Genomic DNA, 13716 nt, shown 5'->3' with positions numbered 1-13716 from the left:
CGCATAGACTTGTGTTCTAGGCTGCCTCTTTTGGGATATGGCCCTTCCTCAGACTTCCACTCCTCTCTAGAGCAGAATTTAACAGAGAAAGGTTTAGTAAAAACCAACTCTGTGCTCATGACATCTGACGTCATCTCAAGCACAGGGCTGTGAGGAACAGCTTTGGCGATTGTGTAGTGGCCTGTTCCAGACAGGCCTTCTCTCCATTGGCCTGCAACTTTCAGTCGATAGGCTGATTTCCGTGCCTCTGTCATGATAAAAATGTCCAATGGGCTGCTCTTGAAAGCTGCAGTGACTAGAAGTGTGCCCATCCTTTGTAGACTTGTGAGTTTGGCTGTGGCTGTAACCTGGTTCACCAGACCAGTGATCCATAAGTTACCAGCCTTATTACTGCCTTGTACAGCCAGAGAGCTATGTGAGGCTTTATCCCCCACATGGAGCCTGCAAATCTTCTGGTCGTCATAAGCGTCCATTTAGCTTTATGCAGTGTATTGTTTAAATGATTGTTCCTATTCAGCTTTGAGTCAATGGTCAGCCCTTAATATTTGACTGTACTTGATACTTCAAGCCGTGTAAATCCAAGTTTCAACCTGGAGAGAGACTCCAGGTTCTTTTTCCTTGTAAATGGAATGACTGCAGTCTTCGAGGGATCTATAATTAGTCCCTCTCCAAGACACCAGTCATTAACAGTTTTGAGGTTGACGCTCATGACGTCAGCAACAATGTTGGTGAACTTTCCCTGTACCATGAGGACTAAGTCATCAGCATAGCCCTGTACAAAGACACCTTTACTTGTGAGTTCATTACACCCCATCCTAGGTCTACCTCGTCCTCTCACACCATCCAAAAACAAATTCTGCACTCTTCGTCCAGCATTATCCTCCTCCCGTCGCTGCACATGCCCAACCCACCTCATCCTTGTCTCCTGCATTTTCTTTCCCAGTGGCCCAACTTTTACAGTGCCTCTGATCAATTCATTTCTCATTTTATCTCTTCTTGTAACCCCACACATCCATCTCAATATTCTCATCTCAGTCACTTCCATCTTTCGTTCCTGTTTCTTTGAAATGGGCCATGCTTCGGTTCCATACAGCATAGCTGGCCTCACAACTGATCTATACACTTTTCCCTTCATTTGACAATTCACTCTCTTATCACAAAGAACACCACTCATTTTTCTCCAGTTCATTGGACTGAAATCTACATCTGCAATATACATGAACACCATCATAACCTTTAAGCACGAAAAATGTAAGATGTCTCACTGTTGCTCTGAGCTAGCGATATAAAATATAGTCCTATGTTTTTTACATCAAACAGAGTCACCAGAATTCCTTCTATAGTCCGTGCAAACCTTAGTTTACAGCACGAGGCTCCAATGCCAGTGTTATTTCTCATCAGAATAGGAACACACTATTGCCGTTCCTATGTTGATTTTATTGAAATGACCACGCTCTCTTCTTCACTCTTCTTCTCTCATAATTAGCTCATAGGCTTTCTGGGCTTCTGTGAAATCTGGCAGCACTGTACTTCATCTGGACTCCTCGGTTGAGCGCTGCAGGGAGTGGTATGCTGCTAATTGTTTGACTCTCAATGAGAGTAAAACAGAAAATATTCTACTCAGGCTTAAAAATAATTTAAGCAGGGAGCACCAGGAGTACCTGAAGCCGATTAAACTGCTGGGTATTGTCCTAGACAGTAAATTGAGTCGGAGTAGCCACATAGAGTATCTGTGTAAGAAACTGTCCAGAGTTATGTACCTACTAAGGAGACTAAGATGTTGTGTCAATAGGGAGGTACTTACTCTGACTTACTATGGTTTGTTTCATTCTCATCTCAATTATGGGCTCCGTCTTTGGGGTAACTCAAGTGATATGAAGAAGGCAAAAAAGCCATTCGCTGTATTATTGGTCTAAGGAGTGTTGAAAGCTGTGAAAATAGATTTATCGAGCTTGGAATCATGACTCTCCCTTCAATGTACATTTATTGTAACCTGGTCCATGTTAAAAAAAACCTAACTCTATTAACAAGACATCAGCATGATCATAGAACTAGAAATAGGAATAACCTAATTACGCCATACATCAGACTGCAATAAACATTCAAAAGCTATAATTATCAACAATACTTATTATTCAATAAATGACCGACAACAATAAAAAATTTACCACTAAAAAGTTCAAATCCACAGTAGCACAATGGCTCAAAAAACAGGCTTTTTATACAATTGACGAGTACCTAAGTCATAACGTGAGCATCTGCCTGTTTTATATTATATTTGTATATGAATATATGTTCAATGTTATGTATATATATGTGTTAGCGGTACGGTATATTGTTAGTATATGCAATGCTATGTAATATCTTCACATGACGTTTGTTTATAACATTTGTAATGTTCGATGACAATAATAAAGATTATTGATTTCTTGTTGAGCAGATTGAATGCATGACTTTAATGAATACTTTTATTCATGTAATAACCAGATCCGAGGCACAGCGATCAGCTACATAGTGATGCTTTACGACCGAGGGGAATTGCGCAGTATCATTGAGGAGTACTCAGTGATGTACTTGGACTTCCTGCGCCTGCCGCTGCCTCCTCCCCTGCTGTTTGGGGTGGAGCAGGGACGCACCAAGCCGGACGACCTGGCCTGGCATGAGGACGCCATCAAAGCTTGTCTATATCTGTATCTCGTTCTCCTGCCCACCAACCACAAGCTTATACACGAGTAAGTCACTTAAATATTAACAATTTCTTAGTCTTTGACAATAATTCCTTTAATTATTTTGACAATTTCTTAGTCTTTTTCTTTCAACTTCAATATTACGGAAAACAAGGCCCTGCCATAGATGGAAAAACCCAATTAATTCATATGGGTGAAAAAAAATTGTAAATTAGTATTTATGGGATGACTAGGTAATGTAACGAAAGGTCAGCTACGCCCTAACTTTGCTCTCCTAGACAGAATATAAAGGCAGACATTCAATTTCATATTTCTGTCATATCTGGCTACTTCGAATAATTTAACCAGGAACACCTTTATCTAAATTGTACCAAAGACTTTCAATGGTTTACCCTATAATTGTGCTGAGTTTGTTAATATGCGCCTATTGAGAAGAAATTTAAAAATTTGGTTGAATAATTACACTTTGGATGCAGCATAATGAAATTCATCACTAATTTATTGTATTGTTGTAATTCATTCCGTTCTATTTTTTGTATGTAAGTTCAGGTTGAATATACATTATAAAACTTTTGAGAGCTGAGCCAACAATAAATCATTTAATATCATGATAATTTTAACTGTTGAGTAAATTCTTGTTAAAATAACGTTCACTGATATATGCATATTTAAGTTTGAATTTACATGTTTTGTAAATTTGTACATGTTTTTTACCTTGTCAAGCAGCCTCTTTGAGGTTCGCTTAAGGTAGTTTATTTATTCAATAAACGTTTTTCTATTCTGTTCTATCTTTGTACTCATAAATCCACTTTCTATTTTATTCAATTCTCTTATTCTTGATAAAATTATCCAGTTCATGCTTCATAAATTTCAACTCTTGTATTTCAAACACAATTATTATTGCTTACAGGTTGGCGAGAGTATACGTACAAACAATACCTGATATAAAGAGGATAATACTGAGACTAGTGGAAGTCCCCGTGCGAGGCATGGGAATGGACTCTCCGCAGCTTCTGTCATTGGTCGAGGACTGTCCCAAAGGATCTGAAACGCTTGTCACTCGAATCATACACATTCTCACAGATAAAGGTAATATAAGATAAGGCATTCATTTATTCAACACAGCATATTATAGATAACCCAGTTTAGCATTGAACATAGATGATGCATAATATGTACCTTAATGAAAAGTTCAAGAAAAATTTAACATCTACTGGATGTACTAAAATTACTTATTTATTTGTGAATACATATTATTTGGTTAGAATGGGAACAGTAAAGTGCATGTCTTATCGCATTTCGTTCCCCCTCTCTCTCTCTCTCTACCTAGCTCTGTCTATCTCCGAGGAGGAGGAGGAGAAGAAGAAGAAGGGTGCTATCCCTTCCCAAGTTGATCAACCCAAGTTGATCTCCCGGCAGAGCTGGCTGAGACCCCCAGTAGACCCCCAGTCGTCGTTAAAACCGCACCGTTACAACCGCATCAACTAAGTCGATCCGCATTTTATGTATTTTCCTCGGTCCTCCATATTATGTAAACCCTCAAAATTACCCCGCGATCTTTATTATTAAATTATTATTAATAATTATAAAAATTATAAGATTACATAGAACTTATTTAATGGTGTTTCAATTATATTAATTTGATGAATGTTTTTATAGGCACTCCCAGTCCTGAGCTGGTGGCAAAGGTGCGAGAACTGTATCAAACCAGAGTGTCTGATGTCCGCTTCCTTATCCCCGTTCTCAACGGTCTCACCAAGAAGGAGGTCATTGCTGCTCTGCCCAAGTTAATCAAGCTGAATCCCATCGTTGTAAAAGAGGTAAGGTTTGTCAAATTTAACTTAAAATGTATGAATTCGGGGCTTCTTATTTTTATTTATAGAATAGAATTATAGTTCCCTTTTTTGAAATTAACAAAATAGTAGATTGAAAATACAAATTATAATAAATCCTATTATATTAAGCGAGCAATTTCTGTATATGGTTATAGACAAGGTCTATAAATACAGGTCATGACACTCGTGTTTCTTATGGAGCGGCCATTATGTGGGGTCTTTATGGCGGTACATTTGAAATATTCCAATCTGCTCATAACAAAATCATGCATTATGCTTTTTAAAAACAATATTCTCGTTCAGATAATATGTGAATTCAGGTTTTCGATTTTTTAATAATGAAATTTCAATAATAAATGGTTCAATAATTCATTTTTTATCATTAAAAATTGTTCTTATTCTTGTAACTTGTTATGATATTCATAAGGCATTGGGACAAAAGGCTAAACTCAAAAAGTGTTTGAAGTTCCCAATCTAAAAATCAAAAATTCAGTTACTAGTTTTAAACTAAATATTATTATTCTGTGGGGATAATTTATTTTACAATTCAAAACCGAACAATATTTCTTGAACAATATAACAAAATAACACATCATGTTGTTTAATCTATAATGATAACAGCTAATGAATTTGAAAATCGGTGAACTAGGACCCCATAAAATGGCGATTTTGCAATGCATCACGGGATTGTGTCATGACCTGTATTTTATAGACCTTGGTTATAGGGTTATAATGGTTATGTATGTCCGACGGATCTTGAAAACGGCACTAACGATTCTCACGAAATTTGGAACATAGTAGGTTTATGATATAAAAATTCGTTTGTACTAAGTCTCATCCCTGGAAAAACTCGCTGAAGGACATAAAAAGGATAATAATTATTCATCCTTGGAAAAACGGATGATGATTTCGTCACCTGCCAATTACAGAAGATGTGAGTGCCTGTGTGGAAGAGAGACAGAATTATTATGTTTAGCTGTTCAACTATTTGTAATCAATCAGCTTATCTCACGAGAAATATTAATCTACAAATTTTAATCGACTTGATCAAAATAATCTGATTTGTTGACATGACATGGTATATCATTCTAAATTAGAGTATATCAGAATTTTTGAAGTTAATTATTATTTAAAAATTTTTTAATGATTAGTGAGTGTTATTTTGTTATTCAATTTGGTTTGTAAACAATCTTAATTAAAACTTTTGTTTTCAAATGTTTGGACTGAAAATTGGACATGAATTCAAGTGTATGGAACATAACCTACTTTTTGGAATATTTATAGTGTATAAATCAAAATTCGGGGAAAAACAGTTTTGGGCTGTGCCTGTTAGTCCTTCCACAATCATTTTAAATAATTGTGTTCTGTTCATCAATAAAGAAATAACGATCGAAGCTCGGTGCCCTGATATTAGTTATAACCTGAAGATGGTTTAGATCACTGAAACTAGTTGTTATGATTTGTTTTTTATCTATTATTTTATTAATTTCAAGAAATTGTACTTTTATTCTATCTTATAAATGAATTCAACTTAATAAATGTTATCCTTTTTTCTAATTGTTATAGTTTTGAGCTTCTCACACAGTGTTTGGTGAGATGTAGTGATATTTATTCATATATTAAGAACACAAAAATGTAGTCAAATATCACGAATTTCATTTGGAGAAAAACACAAACATGTTTCAACACTTTTGATTTAATCTTTAGTGTGAGTCCTTTCTTTTTAAAATTTGTGATAGTTGACGAAATCTTTAATTTCTTATAATTGTTGGTTCTCCCCAAGTTACGGCTACATATTAATGGTTAGGATTGTCTTTTTAATAACCTGATAATGTCATCATATAGCCGAGACATGTTGTGAGTAAACAATCTCAAAAAGGGTACTTGGATTTTAATTTTCATTTGTAATGGTTAGGATATATTTATAATATTTTAGTACATCTTTTTTGAAGAAAAAACATTTTCAAATTCCCAATTGAAAACATTGATTTGTATAACATATTCTACATTAGTGGAGTTTTTTTACACAATGCCTTCCGATCTTTCAAATTAAATATAATTAATTACTAATATCTATAATAGATTTATAGTATACACTGGCTGTGGTTAAGGCTTATATTTTTTAGATTACTATATCACATAGACAAAACTTTGAAAACAATATTCTACACTGGTCAATTTTTGTTTTGGTCAGTTTATCCCAATTTCTGCACATTTTAACTCAACTTTCGCACTGTTAATCATAATTTTTGGACAGTTTATCCTAATTTTCGATTATTTTATCCCAATTTCCTTACATCCCCACTTGCCATCAACTGTTGTTGCCTCTCTTGTAACAGAACTGTCATTCTGGGTAGAGTTCCAGTCGGCGGGTTTTGGTCGAACGGATACGTCAATACTCCCCTCTTAACATTCTTTAGCAGCCAGTTTGTGTACTCATTCCTCAGTGCTTTTTCGTTCTCACTTCCATTCAATTTCACAAGTTTCTGTATCCAGTTTTGTATTCGTACTTGATCTTTCTCAGTGCGAATTTGTTTAATTTCAGCCGTATAATTAGTAATTCTTTCATGTAGTCGAGTTCTAGTTGTTCAATTCTTTCCATTTTTTAATTTGATTAAAACTAGAATTTGAAGCTTTTAAAACAATAATTTTTATATGTATCAATAAACGAAAGATTTTCTCACGATCAATTTTGAAGAATGTTTTTATTGTGTGTTGTTGTGTATGATATTCCCTCAAATGTTTGTGAAAGAAGTTGAATAATCATGTGATTGAACAGACGGTTTTCTTGAATGAAGAAAGGTTCATCAGAAAAATAATTATTTAAAATTATTATAATCTTATAAATTGTATGTAAATTATAAATATTGTCTAATACGTGAAATATGAAATCATAAAATAAGTATATTATAAATTATATTGTATGTAACTTGTGATTTTTGAAAAACGGCAATGGCTTGGTTGCACAAATGCCTGTCAATTTTTAACCGCTATTAAATTCCACAAGAACCAATCAGAGAAGCCGCCTTTTAAAAGGCGGAGTCCTAAGCGTGGAAAATTTAAAATTGGCATTGCAAAATCATCTGATTAAGATCAACATGTGTTCATTCACTAAACACAAACAGAGATCCTCTTTCAAAAACATGTCTATTTAATACAGTACATTCAATTTCCTTTCGTAAGTTTATCTAAATTTTTGTTCCAATAAAAAGTTGAACACTAATCAACATTTTTAATCAGGTATCACTGAAAACAAAAGTAATTTTCACCCTGGATTGTGTGATAGAATTGGAAGAAAATATTTTGACCTAGTTGAAAACCTTTTGTTTACATCTTGAAAATAACTAGTAATAATAGTGTTTCTATCCTTGTTTAAAAGACTTCAAACGTTTCCTTTGTACATTTAAAACATTGTACTCTTCTCTTGATATATTGTATTTTCTTAACCCTCATTGACATTTCAAACTTATAAATCATGCTCAATGAAGATTCAGTGGTTGCTGGGTTAAAAAAGTTATGGGGAAAACCTTCTCTCGACCGCACCAAATCACTATTTGACAAAATCGATGTATTCGATATAGATCTGAGTAAAGTCGGGGAACAACTGGACTTTCTGGATGACATGGACTTTGCCTGCTACTGCAAAATGATGCTGGTATCCAGATCTGTCAATTTCCTAAAAAACCGGGAAGACGGATACAAGGTTCTCCGATGGCTGCGAAGGTTATCTTTGTTCAATAAATCTGACGATGATCGATTTAATAGAAACCTCTACGTTCAATACTTGTTGTCAAGTATTAAAACTGGAGTTCTGGTGTACCCTTTCAACATAGAACCTCCGCTGGGAGATCTGCCCGATATTTCGAAACATTTCCCGAAAAGTGTCGGTCAGCATTATTATTTCCTCTCGGTGGAATCTAGTCTGACCTCTATCACTACTATGGATGTACCAGACGCGCCTCGTATTATCAATTGTTTCCCCAGCTCGGATCCGAGTCCTTATACGCAAAACAATGAGAAGACTGTTGTCATTTACAAAAATAAGAGTCCTACTTTGGAAGGTGGTGATAATGCCCATGTTAAGCGGAGGAAATCTGTCACTTTTTCTCGCTATTAAACTGTTTTAAAGCTTTTAAAAATACTTAAACTATAACATAACTAACTATGACAAAATAAACAATTATTAAGCAAAACTGAGACATTTATTTCATTAATAGGTGTAAGTGCACGTCCAGTGCCAACAAACCTATTATCAAATTTTTGGTTGAAATCGATTTAGTATGTTATTTTGAGCACGAAATGTTGTTTTTTAAATAAACTAAGTTCAAAGTAGCACTATTTTACATGCATTTAACCTATGAGTAGCAGCCATTTTGATTATTGAAATCATCAAATTATGATATTCCTAATCTGAGTTTTCCTAACCCAAAGCTTTTCCTAACCTAAGCTTTCCTAACTTAAAGCTTTTCTTAACCTAAAGCTTTTCTTAACCTACAGCTTTTCCTTACCTTAGCTACTTATGGTTGCTACTTATAGGTTAAATGCATGTAAAGTTGTGCTACTTTGAACAGTTCTGCTATTTTAAAAACAATAGTGAGCGCCGTTTAATTTTTGTGATTTTGTGCTCAAAATAACATACTAAATCGATCCCAACCAAAAATTTGATGACAGGTATGTTGGCACTGGACGTGCACTTTAGCCCATTAATCTTATTGTTTTATACTAACTAAAAAATCACAGTACTCTAAGTTAATAAAATTTTAGTAATTTAAAAAACAATTTTTTGTCAAATAATATTTCTCAATACAAAATATACACAATATAGAACGATCATTTCGTATATTTGCATCACTTCTTACTAGTATACTATTTTTGTATATTATTGTATTACACATCTTTTTAGATTAAATGTTGAAACTTTGGAAAATAGTTGGAAGTTCGAAAGATGGTTTGGAAATCCTTGGAAAAATTATCCCTAATTGATTATCCTTTTGATTTTTTCCAACTCAATGGAGATTTGAATATCTGATTTGAAATCTTAAATGTATATAATTTAAAGGCAAGTTATGCATTTTTAAAATAGAGTTTGCATAGGACAATATTTTTACAGTACATGTAATTATGTATTTAGTAAATTATCCATACCCTAAAATTAGCAGTTTATCAACCAAGAGGCTTATATCCAGATCTGGGGGGGGGGGGGTCAATGAACATGTTTCTAATACTATCCTCCTAGTTAATTCCATTAGTCTATATCATTCATAAATCTTATATCCATAAGCTCAATGAATGTGTTTCTAGTAGGTAATGTCTTAGTAGCTTATCTCATTAGTTCATATTATCATTAAGAACTCTTATATATCTAGATTTAGAAGCTCAATGAAAGTGTTTCTAGTATCGTCCTTCCAGCTTTTCTCATTAGTCCATATCATTTATAACTTTGTCATCACTCAGTCATTTCATTCTTATCTTCATTTCATTTCATTCTAATCTTTTGCCTACTCTTACAAACATCTTATTCAAATATTTATGAATCAGCTTTATATTCTCAAATGTTATTTGCTCCAACTTATATTGTAAGGTTTTATATGACTGTTGTTGACTATGTGTATAGCACAAATTGTTTAATGACAATAAATAATATACTAATTTAATATATTTTAAACATGATTATCACAGGTATTCAACCGACTACTAGGCACACATGCAGAGGCAGGCCACTCATCACCTGTTTCGCCCGCAGAGTTGCTCATAGCTCTCCACAACATTGATCCCACAAAATGCGAGCTCAAGACTGTCATCAAAGGTCAGTTTCAACCTCATGTTTATTTTTTAGAGTACAACATCCTCAGCTCAAAACCTCTCCTCTCCCGATTTTTGTATAAATATCTTGTTCAGATTGTGTGTTATGTTTTTCTTTCTCAATACGTTTACACTTAACAGAAAATAATTGTTAGTGTTAACTTTTAAGTATAAAGTATTATATTGCTCTTATGCTTTTTTTGAATCGTGTTCAGCATTCTTTTGTTTAAATTATATTTTTCGTGCTTTGCCTCTCCTTGGGTTGTAACCATTAAGTGATTCTTCTTTCTTTGCTTGACAGCTTTTCTCAATTCCCCCATCCCCTCTTCAACCCCTCTTCAATATTTTTCATCCTCACCATAATTAACACCTTACACTTCCTTCAATCATCTTTCTACTATCTCATTCAATTCATTTTCCTCATTATTATTCTTGATTCGCTTTTAATTACATATTGAATCACAAGGATTATTCTCATTTTGAGTTTTATTTATGAATCATACATCTTTGAATAGCTACTTACGTATCAAATATTATGTACTAAATGATTCACTTGGCTACAGTCAAGTGATGATGCAACTCATTCCCGCACACAGGCTTCGGCTCATGAATGGAATTATGATGTATTTTGTTTTCACTTTTTGTGTAGTTAAGAAGTTGATATTGTGGTAATTATTCATATTGAATGAAAAAGACTAAAAAATTGTCAAAAACCACAGATTTATTGATACTTAGAAAGACCGGTTTCGGTTATTACACCATTGTCAATCTCTGATAAATAGTTTACCGAAACCGGTCTTTCTAAGTATCAATAAATCTGTGGTTTTTGACAATATCTTAGTCTTTTTCATTCAATATTTTGTTTTGTTTATAAATTCACTGTATCTGTGAATACAGTGTATATGTGGAATTTAATCATTATTAAAATTTAACAAGTCCTTGTGCAACAGGGCTGTATTTTAATTCAATTTGATTATATAAAAACAATGTTCATTTTGAACTTTTATTTATTTTGCAGCAACTTCGATGTGTTTCGCGGAGAAGTCAGCCTATACACAGGAAGTGCTTGCAGTTGTAATGCAGAATCTGATGGAGATCTCGCCCCTCCCCACCTTACTTATGCGCACTGTCATTCAGTCTCTTTCTCTCTACCCACGGCTCATCGGCTTCGTCATCAACATACTGCAGAGACTCATTCTGAAACAGGTAACACCACAACTCAAACTTTATTCAATTAATTGATAATAGAGGAGTAGGTCATGTTGACTCAATCTGAAGCAGGTAAGACTATAACTGAAAATATATTTTGTATCTATTCAATTTTGTATCTATTCAGCTTTGAAAATTATAAGTTTAGTTTGTATGTAAATAATTTTAATTTGATTATGTGAAAAGGAATATGTTCTATTGTGTCATTTTGGAATGATTATTATTTGATTAGATATTGAATTGAGAATTAAGGAGTAGATACTGTAGACTCATTCCCGTGCACAAGTTGTGGAAACTCTATTTCATACCAGAATTGGAATAATTAATTATTATATTCCAATATCAATTATATTCTTGAAGTATCCACTTATTTTTATATCCACTGATTTACACATGTTTCTAAAAATATTGTTATATATATCTATTTTGAGATGAAGCTGAATTGACTTGAATAGTAGAGTAGATTTGCTCGATTAGATGATAGGAACTTCCATATGGCATACTTAAGTAGAGTATTTTCAACAACTCAACCCCACAACATATCAGAATGTCTACCGTCGTGAAATGTGTATAAATGATTATTTATCATACTATCAATGGAGATAAAGCACAACCTATTTTCATCACATTTCTTAACAATTAAACGTTGAAAGTAAAAGTTCATCAATTTCAGGGACTGTATTAAGTAATTAATTGAAATAGAATAATGTTCACTAGACAAGACCACTAGATCACCAGACTAGACATTAGTAGACAATAGTAGCTTTTCACTAGCTGTTAAGGGAACGCGGAATTGGAAATGTCCTGAACTCAAATGTAGCCTATATGGCATTTCCGATTCCGTGTTCCGCGACATCTAGTGGAAGCTACTATTGTCCCCGTGTGCAGCGTGATTAAATTCGGCTTTCAATACTAATTATCCGTAATGTTTTTAATTTGCCAGTTGTAGAAACAAAAGAAAGCTTAGAAAGTGCACTTGAATCGTAATTTAGTTAGATAAAATAATGCCTCATAAAGTTTGCTTTCGATAAAAATTATTATCACATTAACGCTTTTAACTGTCAGGTCTAGAAACAGAAGAGAAGTTTGGAATGTGCACCTGAATCATAATCTAGTTGGATGAAAACATAAAGCTATGTTTTCTCAAAACTTATCAAGATAAGTATTTATTCCTGGACCAAAAATCAAGTGACGAAGCAGTGTGTGATATTATAACCTCAACCTTTGGACAACATTAACATTTTATCAAAATGTTTGGAGAGAAATAGTACAGACTCAGCCAAGTTTTTCCATGAATGTCATAATCATATTATCATTGTAGTATTTTGTACAATAAATGAATAAAGATGGTTCTCAATGCTTATTATTCATTAAAACATACCTTTCAAAGGTTGTTTTTAATACTTATTATTCGTAATCGTTTTAATTTGCCAGGTGTGGAAACAGAAGAAAGTGTGGGAAGGCTTCATCAAGTGCTGCCAACGTACCAAACCTCAGAGCTTCCAGGTTCTGCTGCAACTGCCGGCCACCCAACTGGCTGACGTCTTCGACAATTCGCCAGATCTCAAGCAGCCTCTGCTTAACCATGTCATGAGTTTCACTGACAACCAGGTACAAAACACCTCATCTATTTTGTCCTCTCCCTAACCAAGAAAAAACCTCTTCTCATTCACAGTTTTAATCAACAATGAGGCGACTCATCTATTCAGTTTACCATTGGATAATTGAAAGTGAAATGTAATCTATCTTTTGGAAACTGTTTAAAAAAAATGGGAGAAGAGCAGTTTTGGGCTAAGCCTGTTGCTCTCTCCCATTCATAGCTTGATATTATTTGTAATTTTATTAATGAATGAATCGACCTCAAGCAGTCATTGTTCTATCATGTAATGAGCTTCACTGACAACCAGGTACTCAGTATAACCATAGAGAAACAATAGCGTGAGTAGATATCCCATGGTATTGGGCGTTTATGTAGCAACTTTTACTGTTATCTCAAGCCCATAGTCAACGTAGTTTTTTCCCGTGATGCTGTGTGACGCTGGTATTATTATTAAATCATCTATTGACCACATTTGAAAGGGGTATGTAGATTCGTCAATCAGTCTAAACGATTAAAATCTTAGTCTTGAAATTCATCTTGTCAATCTTACTTGCTCGCAATGAGCCATAAATTCAGCAATTGA

At 34.0% G+C, this 13716-nt stretch overlaps 1 protein-coding gene across 3 annotated transcripts in view; it reads left to right on the top strand.

Annotated features, from left to right (window-relative positions):
* Window positions 1-13716, top strand: part of LOC111047055 (symplekin) — a 41272-nt gene that overhangs the window by 20800 nt on the left and 6756 nt on the right. For all 3 annotated transcript variants that reach the window (XM_039437589.1, XM_039437590.1, XM_039437591.1), the window contains exons 14-19: window positions 2488-2732; window positions 3598-3776; window positions 4347-4507; window positions 10202-10328; window positions 11343-11530; window positions 12968-13144. In XM_039437589.1, the coding sequence (XP_039293523.1) occupies window positions 2488-2732; window positions 3598-3776; window positions 4347-4507; window positions 10202-10328; window positions 11343-11530; window positions 12968-13144 (1077 nt within the window). The remainder of the gene's footprint in view (window positions 1-2487; window positions 2733-3597; window positions 3777-4346; window positions 4508-10201; window positions 10329-11342; window positions 11531-12967; window positions 13145-13716) is intronic.

Source organism: Nilaparvata lugens, chromosome 11 (assembly GCF_014356525.2).
Source record: "Nilaparvata lugens isolate BPH chromosome 11, ASM1435652v1, whole genome shotgun sequence".
In the NCBI taxonomy this organism is placed as follows: Eukaryota; Metazoa; Arthropoda; class Insecta; order Hemiptera; family Delphacidae; genus Nilaparvata; species Nilaparvata lugens.
Note: the sequence above shows the minus strand (reverse complement) of the source record. Positions and strands in the feature narration are given on the sequence as shown.